General features: G+C 44.7%; 1 protein-coding gene across 3 annotated transcripts in view; it reads right to left on the minus strand.

The window, feature by feature from the left end:
• The window catches only part of MYO7A (myosin VIIA), a 103,905-nt gene that overhangs the window by 61,322 nt on the left and 18,842 nt on the right, over window positions 1-23,741 (minus strand). For all 3 annotated transcript variants that reach the window (XM_054809120.1, XM_054809110.1, XM_054809140.1), the window contains exons 3-4: window positions 3,237-3,350; window positions 1,466-1,618 (exon numbers count right to left, since the gene is read on the minus strand). In XM_054809120.1, coding sequence (XP_054665095.1) covers window positions 1,466-1,618; window positions 3,237-3,350 — 267 coding nt within the window. The remainder of the gene's footprint in view (window positions 1-1,465; window positions 1,619-3,236; window positions 3,351-23,741) is intronic.

A 23,741-nucleotide genomic window follows, 5' to 3' on the forward strand; every position in this document is an offset into this window, starting at 1 on the left:
TGACTCAGTTCATCTAACGTGAATAATTTTTTAGTCATGACTTTTCTTCTAAACTGACAATACAAGGGACCTAGGCATCATGCACAACAGATAAGGTGCCTTGGTGAGAGATGAATTTTGGGGTCTTTTTTCTCCTCCAAGCTTTGGGAAATTAGGGGTGCCTTTTCAGCAGCAATATACCCTTCCTCTAGGATTGAAATCCATCTCTGAAAGATGAGATGGATATCTTCCAGACTTGGGGGCAGGGGGCTGTCAACCGTATGAAAAGCCTATGTAATAGAGTGGTATGTTCTCCATCACTGCCCAGCTCTAATCCAAAACCATCCTTTCAAAAGGCACTGGACATCAAGCAGAACAAGCACACTTGATAGATAAGATCCTGGATATGGTCTGTTAGCTTATGCTATCTAGGAGGTCAGACTACTGCAATTCCCTCTGGCCTGAAAATGTAGCAGTCTCTAGAACCTTTTAAAAATTAGATTCCCAGTTGGCTTTGAAAAGGCATTCAAAGGCACAACAGGCACTTACCTGAGTATCTGAAAACTGCAGGATTTGAGAGCAATATCAAATTTTCCATATTTGCACAGGCTGTTTGAGTACATTAGCTAGTGGCAAACACACACACACACACACTCTGTACTTCTGCCCCAAGAATGTGCACCAGACTACACAATATATAGCACACTGATCAAACCAGCAGAGAGACTCTTGTCCTGCTGGGAAGGTGGCCTTTGCAATGTTATTGCAGAAGAGAGATGTAGTTCTGGCCAGCTCCATGTAAAATGCTCATTTTCTGAGTGTCTGGTTGGGTTGGCAAGACTGCACTGGGTCCACTGGGCATGACATGACTGAGCTGACCTAAGGAAGAACTCTGCTATCCCCAGAGATCAGCTGTGAGGATCCCAGGCAACCCAGAGCTAGTAAGTCATAAACACAGATGGAGGAGATACTTTACATCTGTTCTGGGAGTTGCTAACTTCATTGTACCCAGTTATTTCATGCATGCAACTCCTCATCCTTCCTCCACCCCTTGCACCTCCAGCAATTGTCTTCATCCACTTGGGCTGAATGAGTTAATGGTTCAAAGGGAAGAAGGGCCACATCCAGCATGCAGTTGCCAAAGGCTTTTGCTTTAGGTTTGCTACAGCTTGCACATGGTCTGGGTCGAACTGGTTATTGTGTGTGAAGAAAGTTAATGCATGTCCCCAAAACTTCTAAAGGGGCTACACAGTGAGGTGGCATGGACTTTGCTCATTACCTAACTCATGGGATCTTTCACTAGGGCATCCATAAACTCTGCAATGTGTCCTCTACAGTGCAGAAGCCCTCCACCACTTGGGTCCAGGTGAAAGTAGAAACCCAGATGCTCAGTTCAATCAGGGTTTCCACCATGTGGGTTCGCCATAACTAAGGGGAATAGGGAGTGCAGTGCAGAGCAAGAGGTGGAGGTGGGGAGGACACTCACATAGATGAGGTGCTCTCGATAGCGGATCAGCAGATTCCTGAGGATTCCTGCCTCGTTCAGGTCCCCCAGGCGGATCATGTCCTCCACTCCATGGATGGAGGTGGGGTGCATGGGTTTGATGTGGCTGGCATTCTGCGGGGAAATCCAGTGCTCCTGGGAAGAGAGCAAGGGCAGAGAAAGATAACTCAAATGAGACACCATTGGGATGACAGACAGAAACAGCCCACCCCAGGCAGAAGGACCAGATGAAAGAACATATATGGTGGTGCATTAGCGCACAGGACAGAGCTTCTATTTCTAGGACATGGCAGTGACTAATTTGAAAGATTCACAGAAGAGGAAGGAAAACATCTTTTGGTATACTGGAGCAGAAAGAGACATCCAGGGTTGCACAGACATCCAGTGTATCGGGGGGAGTTTTTAACAAATAGCAGATTTGTTCTTCCCTTCATACAACTACATTTTCACATCACTGGTTAACTCTCTGCCACAAAATACTGTTGAGTAGAGAAAAGATGATTTAGAGAAGGAGAGAGGGATGCACAGGGGTGACAAGATCACGCTTTTATTGGCAGAGTGTTGTTTAGACTGATCACTTCAAAAGCCACCTCAAATTGGACACAAGGACTCTGCTGAACCAAATCTCTTTCTACCATCCTTGGAGGGAATGAGAGCATTTACACTTATCCCAGGCTGGAAAAAAGAATGATGAAAGACAGAGAACCTCCTCAGATCATTCTTTGCTTGTGATACAGATGTTATTCTAAAATAGCCACCACTGCACAGACTGGTTTGGGTTGGAAGGGACTTCAAAGCCCATCTAGTTCCAACCCCCTGCCATGGGCAGGGACACCCTCCACTAACCCAGGCTGCCCAAAGCCCTATCCAACCTGGCCTTCAACACTGCCAGGGAGCTAGGGGCAGCCACAGCTTCTCAGGGCAACCTGTGCCAGGGCCTCACCACCCTCACAGGGAAGAATTTCTGCCTCACATCTCATCTCCATCTCCCCTCCTGCAGCTTCAGGCCATTCCCCCTTGTCCTGTCACTCCCTGCCCTTGTCACCAGCCCCTCTCCAGCTTTCCTGGAGCCCCTGTAGGGACTGGAAGGGGCTCTAAGGTCTCCCCGCAACCTTCTCTTCTCCAGGCTGAACAACCGCAACTCTCTCAGCTTGTCTCCATAGCAGAGGTGCTCCAGCCCTCGCATCATCTCCGTGGCCTCCTCTAGACTCACTCCAACAGCTCCATGTCCTTCTTGTGCTGGGGACCCCAGAGCTGGACGCAGTACGGCAGGGGGGTCTCACCACAGCGGAGTAGAGGGGCAGAATCCCCTCCCTCGACCTGCTGGTCACACTGCTTTTGATGAAGCCAGGATGCAGTTGGCTTTCTGGGCTGCAAGTGAGCATTGCCTGGTAGAGTAGCGAAATTGAAGGAGAACCAGTGTTTGGGCAATCCTGTATTGGTAGGAGGTCAAGAAGGACTGGATAACAGCAGAGGAACAGCAGGTCGAGGTGGGTTTGCTCAAAGCACTATTTAAATGTACTTTGGAGGCTTCTGTTATCATTGTACTCAAGAAGCTTCTCAACCTTTCACTCCCAGTACAGCCACCAAAGTAGGGACAGAACATTATCTTGTCTTTACAAATAGAAAACTATGGCATGATTCCCAAGGATGCATGAGAAGCCCGTGACAAAGTAAATCATCATGACCGTATAACCCCGGCCTAGCCAGGCCATAGAGCTGAAGAAGGGTCATCACAATCCTTTGTACGTACATTGCCTTCATCATCCACAACCTGGATCTGTCCAGAGTCACACAGTTTAACCACCGCTCCAATGGGGACATCGAATTCCCGTCCAGTTTTGAGGTCCATCCACACATAATCCCCCTGGAACCAAAGAGAGGACAGTTACACTCAGGGCTGCAGAAGGTTCAGCATCCCTTGGGATACAAGCTGCTGATGTTTTGGACCAAAATCATTGGTACAAGTCAAATGACTTCCTTTACAAACCACAAACCATCCCTTTTTTTACAGGTGCTCAGGAAACCCCCTGCAAGGTAACAGCAGCAGGGCATGCTCCACACTGCATACACCCACTGCACTCTCTCTCCGTTTCATGAGCTTGTGAGTGGTTGTTGGTCACAGACTGCATCCAGCAGCAAACAGGTTACAGACCAGTGATACAGGCAGAAAAACCCACCCAGCTAGATGTTACCCTCTATGCTAGAAAGTCATGCTTAGGAGATGGTTTTAAGCTCTGGAAAGCCTTGTCTGGAGGCTTGTGGCACATTTTTTCCTTGTAGCTAAGTACTATCAAAGATACATTCCACTACTTTAGGGACTGGTGAAAAGGGGATGATAAGGAAGGGTTAAGAACATACCATATATATATATATATATACACACACACACTTCTTCAGGAGGTATCCCAGCTACAGTGATTTGTAAGTGGGCTCTTTGCATTTAATACTTCTCGGTGGATTTTATCTACTGAAGCTGTGCAAAGTTTTAGCATCCATAATCTCAAAGGAAGACTTTGTCTACAAATAGCTTGAAAAGCTCTGTCCTTTTGCATGTTTCAAGTGTTTCACCTCTTTTATTTGAGACCTCTGTGGTTTTGTTTTGGAAGACACAGCAAGCAGTTGACCCTTATCCACTCAGTCCGTGTCACTGGTGATCCTACAGACCTCTGTCAGTCCTGCTGGGCAGGGACTATCTGCTCATCAGCTCTGTGGATATTAAATTACTCGAATGCAAAAAGGCTTTTAAAGGAGCTGTTTTCCTCAATACAAAAGCAAACCCCAAACTACACTCCCAAGCAGGACCCACACTGTTTGAAACAAAGCAGAATTGTTCCCCACCCCTATTCTCAATGTGAGGAGGTGCTAAAATTGGGACCTACGTAGTTAAATTATTGTCAGGCATGTTTGCATCAAGCGAGCAAACGTACATGTTCATGCAGCTGAGTTTAATGTTGTGAACTGGTGGCCCCACCTAATGCCACATTCCTGGGGGCCAGCTCCACTTGTACCTATTAAGCACAATGCAAATGCAATATCTACCTTTTGAAGTCCTGAAAAACTGCTGGGAGAAGGGAAAGTGAAAAATAGGAGGGATCACTTTGCATGTGCTCTGATATAACCCCTTTCCTGAGCATCCATTATCGACCATTTCTGTGGACAGAGTATTTATAGATTTTGTTTGACCCAATGAGCTGCTGAACAACCTTCAGCTCCACACTGGGCAGTGGGAACTGGAGACACCTAGCAGTATAAAACACGGTGAAACGCTCACCATCCAACTCACTGTTCACGAGATACTAACCTGTGGGTGCCACAGGGATGTAAGGCTATACCTGGGGATCCATCCATGGAGAAATACTACACACAAGGGGTCCCCAGCCATTTTATGGTAGACTCAACCCTTGGCACTTGCTTGCTAGGTTTCACCTAGGATATCAACAAAATCATCCTGCTTACATGGAGCTGAGGATCCAGCCCTTAGTTTGCGTTTTCTTTTCCTCAGAGGGCGTGCAACAGCACTGTTATGAGTATCTTTACCCAGCTCATAAAAATATAATATTCAGATCTTTTTCTCATTAACTGCCTTACCCTCACATCTCATAACTCAGTTAAAAAGGAAAAAAAACCCACCAACTAATGAATGCAGTAAGTCATGCACAGATACATTATAAATCCACATATATTAATATTCATTTCTTATCTCCTTTGATCCAAGACTCTCAAAGCATTTCAGAGTGTTCAGCACTGTTATCCTCGCTGCATAGCTGGGCAAATTCATGCACAGTGTGAGTAACTTGATCAAGGTATCGGCAAGAGAAGAGCCAGGTTGCTCAGTCCCTGCTCAGCAGAAAGCCCTTCTGACACCTCAGCAGCCGAGTAAAAATTGCTCTCGATCAAGGAAACAAGAATTGTAATGCTGGGGTTTTTAAACCTCTGATTTTGAATAGCTGTAAAAGCAGTCTGCTTCATGTGCTCTGTTACCACACAGCTGAGATAAAAAAGTGGTCTGCTCTCCCCGAGGTGAATTGATACTGTACTACCGCTAAGACAACTCCTGTGCTTTGCCTGCCTAATGCGTAGAGTGCTCATCCCATCAAAATGCTCTTTCTAAACACATTAAAGTGCAGTTCTTAATACTGGTGAAAAAAGCAAGTCTTATGGGATGGGCTAAGCTGGTAAGCTCAGAAAGGTCTGGAGGGTTAAAAAAAATCACTTACTAAGAGTGCCGACCTATTTCTTTCCCTGACTTTAATCGATTTGATATAAAACCCATGGAAGTCAGTTACACTCCTTCCGCTGATGCAATCACTGTCTCATCAGCCCCAAAAGCAGCAGATATTTTGGGGATTTCAGGGCAAATTGGGGCGATTCATGCATTTACCAGCTTGGGCAGACTGGCTTATAAGTTGCATAACCTGCCTCATGCCTAGACTGATGCAGTTTGTTTTCCAACGCACATGACCGAGTACTGGAGAAGTGAGAATACCACCAGTCACTTTACAGTATCAACATGGTTCAACTCTTCCTCCTCAATGCAGCCACTGGGTGCTAGTGTCCTTCCAAATGCTCTGGGGAAGACCCTCAGGACCCCACAAGCTATGGGCAGTGACAACCAAACAGCGATGCAAGAGGAGGAAACACCACGATGGGTGCACACACAGATTAACACAATTCATGAAGAGGATCTTTAGGAGGAACTTCCAAATGCAAAGAGCAAGAAGGTTGCACCACAGGGGAGCTGCAGTGCTTGGAGGGGAACAAAGACTCAGGAGGAAGGTGAGAGAAGCTGGCACAAGCAGTATGAGGATCCCATCAAACAGCAAGACCAATTTCAAAGTAACCTGAAAGCTTCTAGTCATGCTCAGGGCTTAGGAACCCCTATCTTACCGCTAAAATGGTCGTGGGCTTCAGGGCCTGGTTGACATTGCGGAGTAGTGTCCATTTGCCCTGGTCTCTCTCCTGATCTTCCACCACCTCAGCGCATGGCTGCATGAAAACAACTTTCTTCCTCTTCAACATGTCCAAAATCTTGCAGTGGTATTTGTCCCTCTCTCTTCTTTCTACATGTATTCCACCATGAATCCCAAATAGCTGTGGCCGGTTTGCTTTAGACCTCCAGCGTGACCATGCCTGCTCTTTGCAGGACACACTCTGACCTGATTCACAGTATGGCTCTTGGTAAAGATCTTTTCCTAGCAGAAAAATTTCCACGCACCAGCCATGGTCCTCCCCTGGCCGGCCAGCATACTCACTCCATACGACCAACACTGCAAGAGTCTCAAAGCAAACTGAAGAACTTCTCTTCACTTAAATTCTTCCAGTCTCTCCAGTAAGAGGTGATACTTGGTTGGAGACCTGAAGGACACTGCGACCCCCCATTCTGGAAAAATAGCTGCAGGATTAGCAGGAAACCTCTTCATTTCCCCGTGACTTCTCTCCGTTACCTTCCTTTCTTAGTGAAATAACCATCTGCCAGCTTGAGGACTTTCAGCACAGAACACACTCAGGTGCTTATTAATCCACAAATGCAGTCAGTCCTCATGCAACACATGGCATTTAATTAACCTAATACCTTTACATACCAAATTAACCAAAGCGCAGCGGGAACTCAAAACCAGAGGCCATCTGCATTTTCTTTAAACTGATCGCCTTGAGTAGATCCATAGCAACTGAATTTTAAATAATTGAGTGGAAGGTGTTCAGAGCAGCACAGCCTCTGTGCCTATAGGTGAGAGGAGCGCCTGGGCCGTGGATGAAAATGTGATGAACATGAGGACCATGGAGATAACGAGGTTGCACTGACTGCTTTACAGACCCGCTTCTGCAATCTCGCCTCCTAGGTAGGGAGGACTGTTCTTGTAAGGACTAATCAGGACTGCTGGCCCAATCAGAAGAGCACGAGACATTTTACAGTCACCCTAGATTTGATTTTTCCTGTCCTATCTTAGATACACTTGAGATTTCTCATTTTCATCTAGGAAAGGCTTTTCTGCTCTTTTAGAGAATTTAAAGCTAGTCTAGCTGGGCCCCAGTGTCTTCCATGGAAATTTTGAATTTAACTCGGCCTCATTGGTACAGACCAGAGCAATGCATGACTAGATAGTGGTGCAGCTGCTAAGCTTTCCGTGCCATTCTCATTTATCGCTATTTTCATGCCAAACTCTACCGATGCCTTGATTCCATGGGGTTTTGAATCCATTTGTCCATGATGCAGAGGACATATTCTTGGTGGAAAGTTATCTAGAAGAACAAAGGCTTTATAGTTCCCCTTGATAGGACACAGTCACCAAGGACAACCATAGATGATGGCTACATCAAATTCATACCGAGCTACTTCTGCTCATCAGTGAACAGCAATGACAAGAGCGAGGCAATCCTTGCCCAAGGGACAGATAATGGATTAATAACTTTGTAGGCTTAAGCCATATTATAAACTCCTGAAACAATAAGGTGTCTAATTCTTGTGGCTGTGCAGGTGATTTAAGGAAGAGGTCGAGTCTCATGGATAAGAAGGCAAGTTATAGATTAATAAGATGGATGTTTATTGTCCACCAAAGGAGCAAGCAAAAATGTACATGAGATGCAATAGTAATGTAAGGAGAAGGAGATGCACGTCAAATGTAGCAAGCTCATATCTACCTACAGCATGATCTGAACACACAGTGCTGTAAATGACTGTATTTTTGCTCCCCTAGACAGATGTCCAATCAAAGCTAATAATCAATAAGAAGATGCACGCGGAAGGAAGGACTGAATAAATGTATATAAAGGGATGCATAGGATGGGCTCTGTGGATTTGATCTGAGTCCTACAGATGCTCTTTGCTCATTAGCACACCTTTCCTCACTGCCATACCATGGTACCCGGAGCAGTGTGGGAGCAGCAGACCTGAGAAAGACCTGCCAATGTGTTTATCTCACTTTGCACTGGAGCAGACGTTACAATCATCACTCAGCTACACCCTGTACCATATTTTTGAGGCTGTGTATCTCCGTGTGCTGCCAAAGAGTAAACTAAGGAACAGAGGAGTGGAATGATTCGTGCTAGGTTCTCCTTGGAGCAGAGGTGGAAGCCCAGAGGGCTGAATCCCGTCTCTGCAGTCCTATTACATGAGTGTGCTTATTTTTACCCTGACACTGGGGCTGCTGAAGGTCTGTAATTCCACACATTTCAATTACATATTTTTTGCATTTCTCCTCTGCTAGCAGGAGTGGGACTCGTTAGACAGAGTCACGTGTGTCAGCCAGAGGCACTTGGCGTTTGCAGTGCTGTCTGAATGGCCCGAGCATGCAGCCTCCTGGAAATGGGAAATCCCATCCCTCTGAAGGGATGACCCAGCTTGGAAACCAGCCTCCCGTCTGTATGCATCAAGGGGCAAAGCAACAGCACGAAACCTCCTATCAGCATGCTTTTTCTAAAGGAATGTGCTATACCTTATGTGGGAAACAAATAAACACACTTAGGACAATAAGGGGAGGGACACGATGGAGGAAAACAAACCTGGCTGGCAGCCCATCAGCAATACCATCCGGTTTAGATTACAGCTCCCCAGGGTAACATTAGACTCTTCACTGCAGAGATAGAAGTATGAGCCCGAAGAGCCATGCTGGACCCTGATCTGATGATTTACTATACCTCTGCAACAGCAGGCACAGCTGAGATCCAGGTCCTGCTGTGACATATGTTGTGCACGAGCATAGTAAGAGGTAAATGCTCATCCTAAGGAACTGATGTGACCCAGGCAATAGGTTTATTCTGCTGCTGAGACCTGAGCTCCCATTAAGTGCTACCGTGGTGGTGTCGACCTCACTGCTGGGGAAAAAAAAAAGGGAAATGCCACCTGCAGGAAGCACCCTCACAGCAGGTGAACCACCTAATTTAATGAAATCTTGGGTTTCTTTGCCCCAGCCTGTTTTTCAGACCCAAAGAAAATGTGTCAGACACTGCCAGGGCTGAGGAAGTGTTCTTGAACCAGTTACTTTGCAGCTATCACTGAAAAACTCAGTTATTCAATGAAACAGGTCAGGTGGGACTCAAGTAACCCAGTGCATGTGTACACCTCTGAGCAAGACATCCATACCTTTGCTAGATGATCATTGTAGGTCCCTTCCAACTTAAATAGTCTATTCAATTCAATTCAATTCAATTCAATTCAATTCAATTCAATTCAATTCAATTCTATTCTATTCTATTCTATTCTATTCTATTCTACTCTACATTCAAGGGAAAGAAAGAGAAGAGACTTCTACAGTCACCTCTGCATAAAGCAGGTATTTAAACTAGGTCAGATGATACTGACCTAAAGGGGTGTGTGAAGAGGACACTTTGGAGGCAGAAATCTACAATAGAGGTGTCCAAAACTAGCTAAGGTGGCTCCTACCCCTAGTGTGGTGGGCCCTAAGGGCTGATATTCAGGTAAATCTGTGGACTCAGGTCAGCAATACTCCACCGATTACTCCCTGCAGCACTAAACTTATTTTTTTAAAATAGGAAAGATGATACCCTGCAGAATAGGTGTCAATGCGCCATGTGGGCCAAATGTGATTTGTGGGCCATACCTCTGACAACTGATGGAAAACAAACTCTTTATGCACCTTTTTTTTTTTTTAACAGGCACAATACAAGCTGAGTCCTTTACTTTCTTACTGCTCATCTTTGAAGCAGAAAATCCTTAGTGCACACAGACGCAATTGCAAATGTAGGCATTCCGCCCCCAGCTCCAAATTTCAATATCATTTGGGGAGCAGACTGAAATCTAAATGTATTGTTGCATCGCACCATATTATGCCAGTGCAGACTCCAACGGCTACCTGAATCCCTTGGGCAGCATCATGTCTGTGCGCTACTAAAAACACATATCACCTCTAGATATCACCTATCTGATTCAATTCAGCTCTCGATTACATAGGTGTGCCCTGCTCAGTTTAATGGAGCTTCTCCTCGATCCACAGCTGTGCAACCCAGAGGAGAATTAGGACTGCTCATTTCTATTCTTTGCACTCATCTTTAGCTGCGCAGTTGCCACTGGCATCAAGGAAAGGTGAGAAAGGAAGAAAAAGCTTGAATTTCTGCGTAACAACAAACTGTAGTGCTGGTAGTTGGTAACCCGAATAATTCTCCTGTTTCATCAAGAAATAAGATTCTCTTCCCAATTGCTTGTAGTACATCAGGCACCAGCTTTCAGCCAAGGTAATGTGCTACACACAAAGGTTTTTTGAAGCAAAGGCAGAGATGCAAGAAGAATCGTTAAATAATTCAGTAATCAATGCACCGGTCGCTCATCATGTAACTTTGATACTGACAGGAGGGAAAAAACAACTCACAAACGTGGCACCCAGACCAACATTTTCCCGTTTGATGCTGTGGGATAGTCAAAGACTCTGGGAGCAAAAATGATGGATTTAATCAGGTTTGCAGGGGCACAATCCAGTGTGGTGCCAATCCAGGCTCAGCTCCCAGTGATGTCTGACCTCGTCCCTGGCTTTTGGCAAGGAGCTTGTTGTTGACTGTTTGAGACCTCTCGGCTCAGGAGCGGGTTTTAAGCATGCAGACAAACACAGAGATAGAAGACTTAATCTGTGACTCGTACAGCATTACCGTTGTGGACGAAGTGGAGAATCCAGCAATCCGTTGACGTTACAAGCAGATTAGGCTGGCCCCGGGCGTCACCCACCCAAAAGCCGTGCCAGAGCACGGCGTATCAGGTCTCACACAAAAAGCTGATGGCCACTGCTTGGGATGTGATTGAAAAATCTGCTAAGACGCAGAAGTAGAACAGGAAATGAAGACTCAGACTTTTAGCCCCATGGCTGGGTCCTGTCCTAAATGCAAATAGAAGAAATCCAAAGGAAGACGACAGAGCAATCATAAGAGGTACAAATCCGGAAAACCGGAGATGGGAAAAATAAGACTAGGAGGAATCAGAGGGGGAATGCTTTAGGATGGGAGCATGCAATTTAGTACAGTTAGACCAAGATTTATTCCTTCAGGTCCTAGGAGTAGAAAGGTTGCACTGGTACCGCACTGGGAGCTCTCAGGTCCACTCTAAATCTGCCAACAACAGTCACCCCTGTCCTCCAGACAATCGAGGGTGCAGCTAAGAGCTCCCTAGTTTGCAATAGGAGGTACGATGGAAACCACTTGCCCTTAGCCATCCAGAAGCAAAGATTTTGGACATTTCCCTTTAAATGCATACTGTTCTGTATGTCAAGCTTTAGGAAGATGGGGTTAAGGGAATGCCCTCTCCTTCTCTGAGCACAATTTTGGAGGGATGCTGGTTCTAGCAGGTCCCTATGGCTGGACAATACAGCTAAGGTGTGTGCTCCCATCCTTTGATTTGATCCCACAGTGAACCGGCTCAGGGACTTAACCCAGCAGCAACATTTTCACCTGTTTTTGCAAAGTGTTTTGCTAGTTTAGCCCCTGAACTGGCTCATCAGGCAATCTGCAAAGCTCCAATGAAGGAGCAGGGAGAGCAGCAGGAACGTGCAGCTGGTAGCACGGCCAGGGGAACGGAGCTGCTGCCTGTGCAGGTATCTGCTGTGGCATCACCGAGCAGCGCTGATGGAGGCTCTGCCTCATTCATGGATGAGCTTTATTCCCTGGGTGAAGGCAGAGAGCTGTTTGATTTGATTCATGAAAGAAAAGTCCCAGCTGATGAGCACAAAAGCTACAGAGCTATGCAACAGACAGAAGTAATCAGGTATTTCCACCCAACGTTTTTCTGCCTCTGAGGCATACAGCCTTTTCAAGATTGCAATGATTTACAAAAAGGGCATGGTTTGAATTCTAATGTACAGTACTGATGAAGGAGAAAAATAATAATAATAAAAAAATCATACACAGAAATGTAAATTGGAAGGGATGTTTTTCATCCTGGCTCAGAAAGACTGTTCAAAGACACCTAAAAGAAACCACATGAATTCAATTGTTTTACCTGATTTTATTCCTAGGGAAATAAAACAGGATCTTCCCACCGTCTGTGATAAAAATCTCTTTTACTTTTCATATGCAAACTGTCAAATTATCTTTCACAGTTTCAGCTGGTGGAAGGAGCTTCACCTTTTGTGCTCTGGGAAGATCCTTTCTCCTTGATTTCTTTACTTCAGGCTCCTCTGTCCCTCCTCCTTGCCTTTTTGTAACCTCACTGAGATCTAGTCTGCAATTAGTTCCTGCGTACCAAATAGATGTAGGACTATTGTAATCTGTGCATCTATTCCTTCATAAAAAGAAATGTAGACATAGTGCAAAGAAGTGTTTAATCCTAGTAAAAATGTATTCTTTTCCCATATAGGAGTAACCTATATTCATATAAATGCAGTTTTCCTAGCAGAAACGTGTCTGTGCTAAGGGTCTGCATCAGCCAAAGTGGCACTGACATGTCTAGACAAGCCCTATCATTTAAGATATCATGTCTCATCTTTGGAAATATTGAATGAAACGGGAGTAATGCTGCTTTTCCTTCACCGCCACGCCAGATCTGAGCAGCACTGCTCTTTTTACACGCTGCCTTTGCTTATTCACTGAGGGTTGTCTTGGTTACTGAGGAGAGTGAGGGGGTCTGGAGGAAGGTTAGTTTGCAGCTCAGTTAATAGCATCTTGAGGGACTTTGTGGTATGACGGCTTAAGGGACAGCTCCAGGGGTGCGTTTGAAAAGCCAAATCCTGATAGGAATGAATGGCAGGAGAAAGCATAATGGAAAACAAACAAAAAAAATAATCGTGCTGGCACTGTTTGTGATGCAATCCAAAACATCTTGATACTGGGTTTTGTTCCTTAGGTGCCAGCCACAAGGATGCAGAGATGCTGCGATACAAGTAGCGTCCCTCTAAAAGGTGAAAAGATACTCCCAGATGTCAAAAAAATCTTGAGAACATGAAGCACACAGACTTCTTTGTCATCAGGAAACAGATAACAAAAAGAATCCTACTAGTATTTAATAAAATCAGTAAAATAATCCATATTTCATTGTTTGCTTCATGGGTGTGGAGACTCCAGGGTTGGCTCCATGCAAGACCATCCTTGAAATGGAAACCCATAGCAGATCGGTACTTGCAGACACTTGCCTGGATTCTTCAAGCCTCTCTGCCTATCGTGTTTGGAAAACTTCCTGAATTACTTGGTGGTGGGTCTATCCAAGGAAGGAGGTGGACCAGCCGCAGAGCTGTGCCGTGGGCTCCTGGCAACACAATACCAGCCCCATCTGCTGTAACTCTCTGGAATTACCAAGTGCATCAGGTGTTTGTTTCTGATGATTTCTCCATGCGATTGATTCAACTTTCATGCTAATGGTACCCTAAGAAGAATGAGGAATGACAGAGTGTGCATTTCAATCCCAAATTTCATACCATCACAGCTGGGCTGTGGGAGGTGTGAAATTCCAGAAGGCTCTGGGGTAGGGACCCCAGAGGACAACCAGGTTAATTAAGGGTCTCAAGGAACCAGTCAGCAAGTCCAGCTAGATAAACCCTAACCTAAATGTTGCAAACAGAGAAAGAGTGGAGTTTTTATGTTGGCACAAGATGATAGAGATAGGGATAATCATCACTGTTCAAATCACAGTTGTAGTTGGCAGACCCAGGCAAGACAGTTGCCTTGTTGGATCAGGACACATACAGATGTGCACTGTGTATGCCTTCAAACTATGAGCTTTGGATGGCTTTACAGCTAATGGTTTATAGCTTGTTGGGCACATATTGAAGAGACTTGGCTTTCAGAAAGCGATCAGAAGGCAGACCCTGAACATCAGTCCTTTTTACACACACAAACTCAGAAACCTGCTTCAAAACCCACGTCCCACCAAAAAATCACCAACCATTGCAAACAAAGCAATAGCCGCAGCTTGAAAACAGCGAGTTGGACCTATTTCTTACATGAAATTACCAAAGAATGATGGCTGGTAAAATTGCCAGTGGGATTAGACTTTCATATGGACGTCCTGAACTCTAGCAGCTAGAATAATAAAACCATACAAGAAATAAGCTCTGCATGATTTTGGCACAGCAACTAATTCCTGTGTTCTTGGTACTTCTTATTTTCCTCATGGGTGTTTTATTACATGGACAGTCCATTTTGCATATGCTGCACAGGGCAATGTGGCCTCCAAAAGCGTTTTTTTCTCACATTTTATCCACCTTATGCTGAAAAGGGTTCCATTAAAAATGGGTTTTGTTAAATGTTACTCCTGGAACCAAACTTTTGGTTTTGTTGTGGGTTTGCAAGGTGCCTAGCATGGCAGAGATCCTGGTCCAGCAACAGGCAGCTGGTTGGTGCTCATGTGAAAATCTAAATCATATGAACGGAAATTAATTCATGTGAAGAATGCTCATCAATTTTATACTTGTTTTGAGAAACTCAGTAATTGCCATATAGCCTTAATTTTGAGACTGCAAGAGTATTATCACATAGATATATTAATTATGGCTATGTTTCTGTAAGGAATGGGCTGACAGAGTTTCAGCATGGAAATATGGCTAATGCCTCCATTGCATTTTGCTGGATGCAAATGCTGTTTAACTTCAAGCATCTACTTAATGGGAAAGGGCTGCCTGTCTGTCTCGCACCAAATCTAGAAATTTTATGGGGTTAAGGGGCAGTAAAATACCTTTACAAAGCGATTTGCAGATCATGAAAATGCAGTGTGTGACCTTAAGAGTCATTTGCCAGCAATGGTGCTGGCAATAAAACGTCTGGCTGGGTGGTAGGAGATGCACATAAATTGCTCACATTGCATTCACCCTGGCTGCACAAAAGGCTTCCGAGTTGTGGTGTGCAAATCATTGGCAAGGCTCGGTCCCAGATAGACGTTTTTCCCAATCTTAAAAACAAGCAGCATTTGGCTCTTTCTTCTTCAGCATGCGTTTCTCCCGGGTTTTGTTAAAGTTACTCTGGGGAAAGGATGGAGGGCGTCTGCTTCTTGGTAAAAGAGTTGGGAGGGAGCAATACTATCAGGATGTAAGTGGAATTGCCTCAGGCAGGACATGACAATGGGTGTGCAAGATTAGGGCACACCAAAGGACCATCTAGGGTAGCATCCTATCTTCATCGGTGGCCCATGTGGATGCCTAGGGCAGAGTGGACAAGTCTGTAGAGATACTTGTCTAAAATACTCTTCCAGTCCAACAATAAGGGGACATCAACCAAAGTCAGTAGGGACTAGGTTCAGCAAAAAGCAATGGAGGTGGATTGGACAACTGGATAAGTAAGGAGGCTTGATAAGTGCTTGGAAGGGAGATGCATTAGGGACTGCTAACCAAATAAATCACATCAGGCTCGGGAAATCCCTAAGCTGAAAGTTCATAGGTGGAGGCCAGGAAATTAGCTGAAGGATAGGAAAATATTGTGAGGAAATTACACAGTATGCTTACTCATCACTTGGTGGTCACCAACAGTCAGTTGGGACACAGAATACGAGATGGGACAGACCTGGATCTGAACAAATACGGCTGTTTTATATATGTTCCCAACTTCAGCACACTGTAACTCTGTTCAGAATTTTATAATAATTTCTGTTCAGGAACAGAAGTCCTCATAATTTGTCGTTGGTAAAGTTTTCTCCTTTCACAAAATTGACCAATGGAGAATGAAATCCTTGTAAACTTTTAAGATTGACCTTTCCCCAGTGCAAGAAAGAAGCTGCATCCCTCCACCAGTGCCACCTCCCTTGTGCAGATAGCAGCAAGGGTGATTTGGGAAGGAGGAGAGGACTGATCTGCCGTATCACCTTCTCGTGGTCAACAGAAAGGCAATTCCTTTATATTGCAACAGTCTAATGCACAACCCCTGCATGAGCCAGACCACTAGAGCAGTATCTGTAAATACACCCAGGAGTGGCAAAATGGAAATGCAAAAGCAGTAGCATACAAATTCCCAGATCCCAGTGCACACTTGTTTATCTCATTTCCCCACTGTTGAAAGCCCCAGCAGAGGTATCTAAAGTGCCAGCTGGCTTACCAGCGTATCTCAGGCTATGTCACTCACAGTACTGAATTTCTCCGCTCTTAAACAGATTTTTTTTTTAGAATAGTCTCCTTATGTGTATTCTAGCAAACATCCAAGTCCTCCTTCTGTTTTGCTTACATTTATAAAACAACTAAAAATAGATTTACTCCTCCAAAACTCTTATTGGAAATCTTCCTTACAGAATTCCATTTCACCAAAACCTAAAATGCAACAGGAAAAATATATAAACAAAGCTTTTAATGAAAACACTTGAGTTTGGCTAAAGACTGACATGAAGCTTATTGTTTTGATGTTCTCATTGGAATTCTGTCTTCAAAGTCAGCTTTTAATTCCAATAAAATTATTTTATTTATTGACCAGGCAATGACTTCTCAGCAGATATTATCTATGCGCCCAGCTCAACTTTCTCCTGAGAAAGAAATGCCATTTTTCAATTTGTGCTATTGAAAAGGTCTGTTATTGCTTTCCTTCCCCTGGGCCCCAGGAGCCACGCACAGCTTCTTGAACCTGATTGCAGAAACCAGAGCTAGTTTTTTTTTCTTTCAGAAAACAGCTGTCAAATCTACACTGTGTTAGCAAATGATGCTGTGGCTTGGAAAAGGAAGGAATTTTATGCCATAAGGGCCAAATTTTTCACTAGTGCACATCAACGTCATTCCACAGATGTGCCTGTGACCCCAAATCCATGAAATGTTGAGGGCTTCCTTTTTAATGCCTTGCTGTTGAACGTTTGCCAATTTTGCAAGAGGAATTTGATGAAGAGGAAGGTCGCCTCGAACAGGGAGAGCCACTTGCCTGCTGCTCAGCCCTTCGTACAAGGAGCAGATTAAAGCATGGTCCCACACTCCATGAAGGATGTCATATGACATCACAAACATTTCTTACTGCAGTCATGTTGGCTTAAATGTCTACCTTTTACCCAAATCCCTCCAGTTGTCACTCTTTGTATCCCATCTGAGAACTGATCTGAGTAAAAATAACAGCAATACATAAGAAATAATAAATTATGTTCAAGGTTTTTTAAAGCACTTGTAAGTTATATGATTTTAGTGAAATTGTGGACAATGCAGTCCAGCCAACAGCTGTATCACACATCTGGGAGGGAGTGGAGGGCAGATAGAGGGAGGCGGGTGTGCGGTGATGGGACGGGATGGGATGGGAGATCCTTTGCTCTGCTCTGTTTGCGGAGGAAATGGAGATACTTCCTTCCGTTACAAACAGTATTCAGAGGCTCAATGGCTGGTGTGAGCACCAAGGGAAATCAACCCTGGTGTTGATCCCTAGCAGCAGGATAAGATGATGGGTGGGATGGGTGTGGGTGGGAATGAAGGATCTCTGACCTCCATCCCCGAACCTCACTCTTGCAAAGGGGTTGCTAGAAGGGCCAGCAGCCCCCAGCTCCACCAGCTGGTGCTCAATGGCCACGTGAGGTTCAAGATTAATTACAAGTTTTTTCTTTACAGAAAGCACATACAAACAGTGTGACTTTCTTCAGAGTCAGGTTATAGAATCATAGAATCATAGAATCATCTAGGTTGGAAAAGACCCTTAGGATCATTGAGTCCAACCTTTAACCTAACACCACACCAAAAACATGTCCCCAAGCACCACATCTACACATCTTTTAAATACCTCCAGGGATGGCGACTCAACCACTTCCCTGGGCAGCCTGTTCCAGTGCTTGACAACCCTTTTGGTGAAGAAATTTTTTACAATATACAGTCTAAACCTCCCCTGGCACAACTTGAGGCGATGATGAGCCGGAGGGTGTAAGAGTAAGACGTAGTTCAAGGGGCTGAATTTCTCTCTTGCTCCAGACTTCAGGTCTCAGCAAGTTAAATTCTGTCTTTAAGGGCTCTGACAGACACGGAGGAGCTACAATCAAGACGACAAGATGATATGTGAGCTGCTGTGCAAGAGCTGTCCTCGAGGATGTAGATTTTCCCTGGGGAAGCCTAAGATTCCAAGATTAATTCAAGGTAAATTCTGTTATTGAGTCCTTTGAAGTTTCCTATGTCCTCAAATGAATGTCCCATTGGCTGGGTATTTTGCTACTGCCTCTTAAAAAGCAAAACTAAACTCACCCACACATACAACAACTCTCATGCCAAGCCTTCTTTATCTTGAGATCAAATAGATTAAGCTTTCAGTGCGTATACTTTGGGGAAGATAGATCCTGAGTGCTTGTCTAAGGTATCAAAAAGCAGGAATGAGCGCGTTTCAGACAGGCTCCCTAAGAGGCAGGGTATCTCCACACTAGGGCTGAGATTGCTCGCTCTACCTTTATTTGACATCATGCAATTTATATTCTGCAGCCATAGCCCTGCAAGAACATCTCCCTAGCCTGCAGCTTCATTTTCTGCACACAGCTACCCCAGCACTTTAATTGTCCTATAAATTTGATGGAAAGGATTTGATGCAGAGAGCTGTTAAAATGCCAAATGTCTTGAGCACTGCAGCTAATGAATGGCTCGCAATGATTCATGTTTCAATCTATATGCAAATGTGCCCTTTGGTTGGCTTGTGCTGGACTTTTCATTGCTGCATTACAGCTATCCAGGGAAGCCTCAGACTCATAGATCAGACAGATACAAGGCATAAATGGGAGAAGACTTAAATTATTCAGTGTTTATGAGAAAGAGAATCCAAACAGTGGACTTACACTTTGCTTTTTGTAATAACATGATTACGGATCAGCCCTGAGAAGTCCTACAATAACGCTGGTTTTCTCCCCCACCCCTTCCTCCTTGCTAACAAAATATATAGCACAATGAATCACTTAGCAAAGCTGAATGCATATTATCTGATAACACCCCAAATAGTGTATGTCAGCTCCAAGTAAAACCCATGCGCGCTGAGCCCAGCTGGGACATGTCTGTGAAGGGACTGAAAGATTTCAAAATCTGGTCTCTGCTATTCTTACTCCCGCCAAGGGAAAACATTTCCTGGAGCATCAAACCAAGTCTCTGTAAACGCTGGTGGTCACAAAATCTATTCCTGCTCATTAATGAACTGCACAAATCCCTTTTACCTGCAGTGCAATGTGCAATTCTGCTCTTAGCAAGAAGAAAATAAGCTGGAGCAGGTGCAGAAATGGCTGCAACCATCCAGAGAGGGCTGCAGAGCTTGTTTTACAAGGGGAAGAAAAGGGGTTTGTAGGATTTTGATCAATTCCAAGGCTAGGAAGGAAAGTGCTCTCTGTACAAACACCTCAGAAATTACAAGAAGGGGAAAGGACAATTTTAGCTAAAAGCCAGTCCTGGCACAAGGACAGGAAGCCACAAACATCCTCAGAAAACACAGACATGAACACGTAAATGGCAGTCTCATTTGTGTAAGACTTGTTGTATGGGGTTTAAAGCTGAAGCTGTATTGGGGGTTTTATGCTCAAAAAAATGCCAGAGCTGGCACAGCCATTGCAGGATGGATGGCTGCAGAGAAACTGCAAGGTTTTGGCATTGCCCCCAAGAGTCACCCCACCAGGAGCACTGCTGAGCCAGGAGAGCAAAGCTGAAGTCTCTGTCCAAGCCTTGGCTCCTGCAAAGCTTCAGACTAGTTGGAGACACCTTCCTTGCTCTGGTGTTGAACTAAAACGAGCTTTAGAGCATGAGATGTCCACAGCACTTGATCCCTCAGGACCTGAATTTCTGGCTGAGCTTTGGTTTCCTTTATCTGCTTAGCTTAGTGCTCCGTTGTTTTTTTTCACTCCTATTTCTACTTCTTTCCCTATAACCCCAGGAGCACGTCAGGGGGCCACTAAGATGGGGAGAAACCCACAACAGCAGCAATGCTCCTCACGTGGTCTGGACATGGTCAGGAGACCACAACAATACAGATGCAACCTTCTGCCAAGTCTAGTTTAGTGGATGAGCTTCATGGGATGCTGAACTCAGTCCTACATGAAATACTTATATTTTGTGATCATGCTTTATTCCCTAGCAGATAATTGGTTTTGATTTCTGTTGGTCTGGCCCAGCAGCAGGAAGTTTGCGGCATTGGGAAACCCTGGCTTTAAGATCATGTTATATGAGGGTTGTCTACATGAGCAAGAAGATGCAGTTGGCAAAACTAGCCATGTGGCAAGCAGCAAACATTTTTTATTTGCCACCAGGACAGTGGTGGCCTTGGCAAAGCCCTCTCCCTGGAGCAGTAATGTGCCCCTCACCAGGCTCTGTGGTCATCTGCGGCCAGGGCCACCACACCCTCCTGGTCTCCACTCTGGCTCTAAAAGCATCTCTGCTTTAAATAAAAGACAGAACGTGCAGGAATGAGCTGCCGCTGTGCTGTGGAGCCGAATGAACTTGTCAGGCTGCCAAGGCATGAATTTAGGAAGCCCTCCTTTTTCTTCTTCGTTTTCTTTGTGCATGGAAATGGACTTGCCATGAGTAATTTGCTAGCAACTAAAGCTGATAAGTTTGGCTCCCTGCAGGCCCCTGCTGAGGAACAATATTGGCTTTTCTTCTGAATTACTGGGTGGAAGACGCAGGGCAGGAGCTCTGTGCGTTTTCTCTTCCTTGCTCAGAGCCATGCACTGCCCTCCACGCTCAGCTGCCCACAGCCATCCTCTAAGGGAGATCCGAGTGGGAATCATTTCGGTGGGAGGGTGGAAGGGGTGCAATGCCATGGGCTCGTCTTCAAAATTCCCGGATTTATAGCTGGGTAAAGACAGGAAAACCAAGCTGTAGGGGCCAAAAGCTCTGCACTGATCTAGCCTGAATGGTGATTTGCTCTTTTGGTTGATCTTGTTGGAGAAAGTTTTCAGGGGAAAAGGGATGGGAAGGGAGGACCGTAAGTGTGCTGTGCACATTCAAGAATGAAAAAAAAAAAAAAAAAAAAGACAAGACAGAGGGAAAGCTCTCTTGAAAGTCATACCGATCAGGAACAGCACAGATGTATTTCTAAAATCTTTCAGCAAAACCAAAGGAGGCAAAATACATATATTGCTGCTACTTGCAACTAAGCACCACCATAAATGGCAGCTCTTTGGACCACAGAGAGCAATGTGGTTCAAGTGTGACCCAGATTGGACCTTTAGATGGGGTAAACTGATATAAAGTGACCTCAGAAAATGCCTGTATCTGCTAACAACTGGACAACCTCACTTGTTTCATTATGGAGGGGTCCTCGCTCACCTTATCCATGCTGCAGAGAGATCTCTGCAGTAAGCAACAAGTTCTACACAAACCTCTTTCCCTGATATTTGTCAGCACCTGCTCGGCATCTGAACCCACACGGAGAATTAGTCTCAAAACTATCAAGAATAGCAAGAAATGGAAGAGCTTTTTGAAAATCGCAGATTGTTTTAGGGGGCTAGGGTTTTTCTTGTTTAATAATAAGAAGCGTTAATCCCAAAGTAATGTATCAAATATTGTTGATAACTTCTGGGAGTCTACTTGGAGATTCCTTATACACTTTCAGCACCAAGTTCGTATGAAGTAAAAGATGTTTGTAGGGAAAACAACTGAGTATCTGCTCTAAAAAAGCCTATAGGAGATTGAACCAAATGTTAAAGCTTTGCTGCTAACGGTTCTTGTAATACCTGCCTGGAGGTGATGGGCTTTGAGCACTCAAGTGATACAAAGATATCAATCACAAATGGCTCCAGGTTTATTCTCCAGCATCCAGCTGTCAGTACAGAAATTCCACTAAGTTTTTCCTTCCATTGTAACATCCTAGAAATAACCCCTCATCTGCTAACACAAGGGCAGCATCAGTCCTGCTCTACTCCAGCATTACTGATGTAACACTACAGACACAAGAGGTAAACGCCCAAGAATTCAGCCCCATTTTCACACCAGACCAACCACATCCTGAGGTTTTAATAAGGACCCAAATCCCAGACTAGATCCTAGGACTGGCTGATTAGTGTCTAGATGGATGGCATAAAGTGCCTTGATGATGTTATTGGAGTCATCTACTTGTCCCCTTTGCCTTAAGTTACTTTCATGATAACAGAGGTGACAGAAGAAAAGAATGATGTCCCTGCACCACAGCTCTCTGATCACAGTTGGGTTCACCTAAATGTCAAGCACCTAAGCTAGTCTTGCTTAGGGCTTAGGTAGACAAGGGAGAGAGACATCTCCAGAAAGGAGATCCATCCTACCCTAAGACAGGTGGGAAGGAACTGGCTTCAGAAGCACCCTGCCTCCCTGCCTAGACAAGACACCTTGGTTTTAGATAACTAGGAAGATGGCCTATTTGATTAAAGCTCTGCAAAGTGTGAATTCAGGCCAATACAGAGGACTGTGAACTAGTAGTTGAATCACAGAGGGGTAACCTCTAGCCGAGAGACATTGCAGGTAGCCTGGAGTGATACCATCCTAGACAGAGTTGTTATAAGGTATTTCTTAGAGCCACAACTGATATTCTGAGCTTTCACATTAGCATATGAACTTATTTTGTTTTAATTTCCATATTTGTTTTCCTTGGCATCGCAAAATCCATCAGTCAGAGCTTGCGACATGGGGCCAATGCCTCTGAGCCTTTTGGAAGGAAGACCGACCTCCTTATCTCCCCTACTGAAGTGCAGCCTGTTTTTCTTGGGCCAGAGCTCCTGATAGGTCAGGGCAACACTGTAAAGAGCATTTTGGTTGCTCCATGAGATCTTTGGCATTCCTTCCACCCCCAAAGCTATCCTCAGCTCTTCTTGTCACTAGTATAAACTGGTACCACGTGAGTTCCTGCATGTGGCTTCAAAGGCCCAGAGCTTTCTGCCCATTTGCAGCCAAAAGCATATTTGCCAAGACAGACACAGAGTTGAATCAAAACTGTTGGGTAGGTTTGCTCCATCACCTCAATGCTTTGAGTGTGTTGACAAATTTGAGCCTCATTCTGCAGCCCCAACCCAGGACACATGGTAGTGCTGTCAGTCCTCCCCACATGAGATATGGCAATGAGACAACCCAGAAGCTCAGAATGAGAGATGTTATGCTTAGACACAGGGAGAACACTACAATTCAAAGCCCTAAATTATTTCAGAGTCAACATGAGACCTGCCACACAACTTAATTCTTCAATTCAATTTATTTTTAAATGTGAAAAAGGACTCCATTTTTACACAACCAAAGCAATACTGTTCCTGGAAGTTCAAAACCAATTCTTAACTAAATCATTCTTCAAGGCAGGCAATAAGCTGTTTGATTCTTCTGCATATCCAGGACTCACGTGCAGCTTCTGGGCCATCCCAGATGAGAAAATAGAAGTGGAACATTGCACGAGGTTAATCTGGACTACACACACAGAGCAATGATTTCCTCTAAGCCAATCAAGGATTAAGGCTAATGAGTATCTCTGC

The sequence above is a fragment of the Grus americana genome, chromosome 1 (genome assembly GCF_028858705.1).
Source record: "Grus americana isolate bGruAme1 chromosome 1, bGruAme1.mat, whole genome shotgun sequence".
NCBI classification, from domain to species: domain Eukaryota; kingdom Metazoa; phylum Chordata; class Aves; order Gruiformes; family Gruidae; genus Grus; species Grus americana.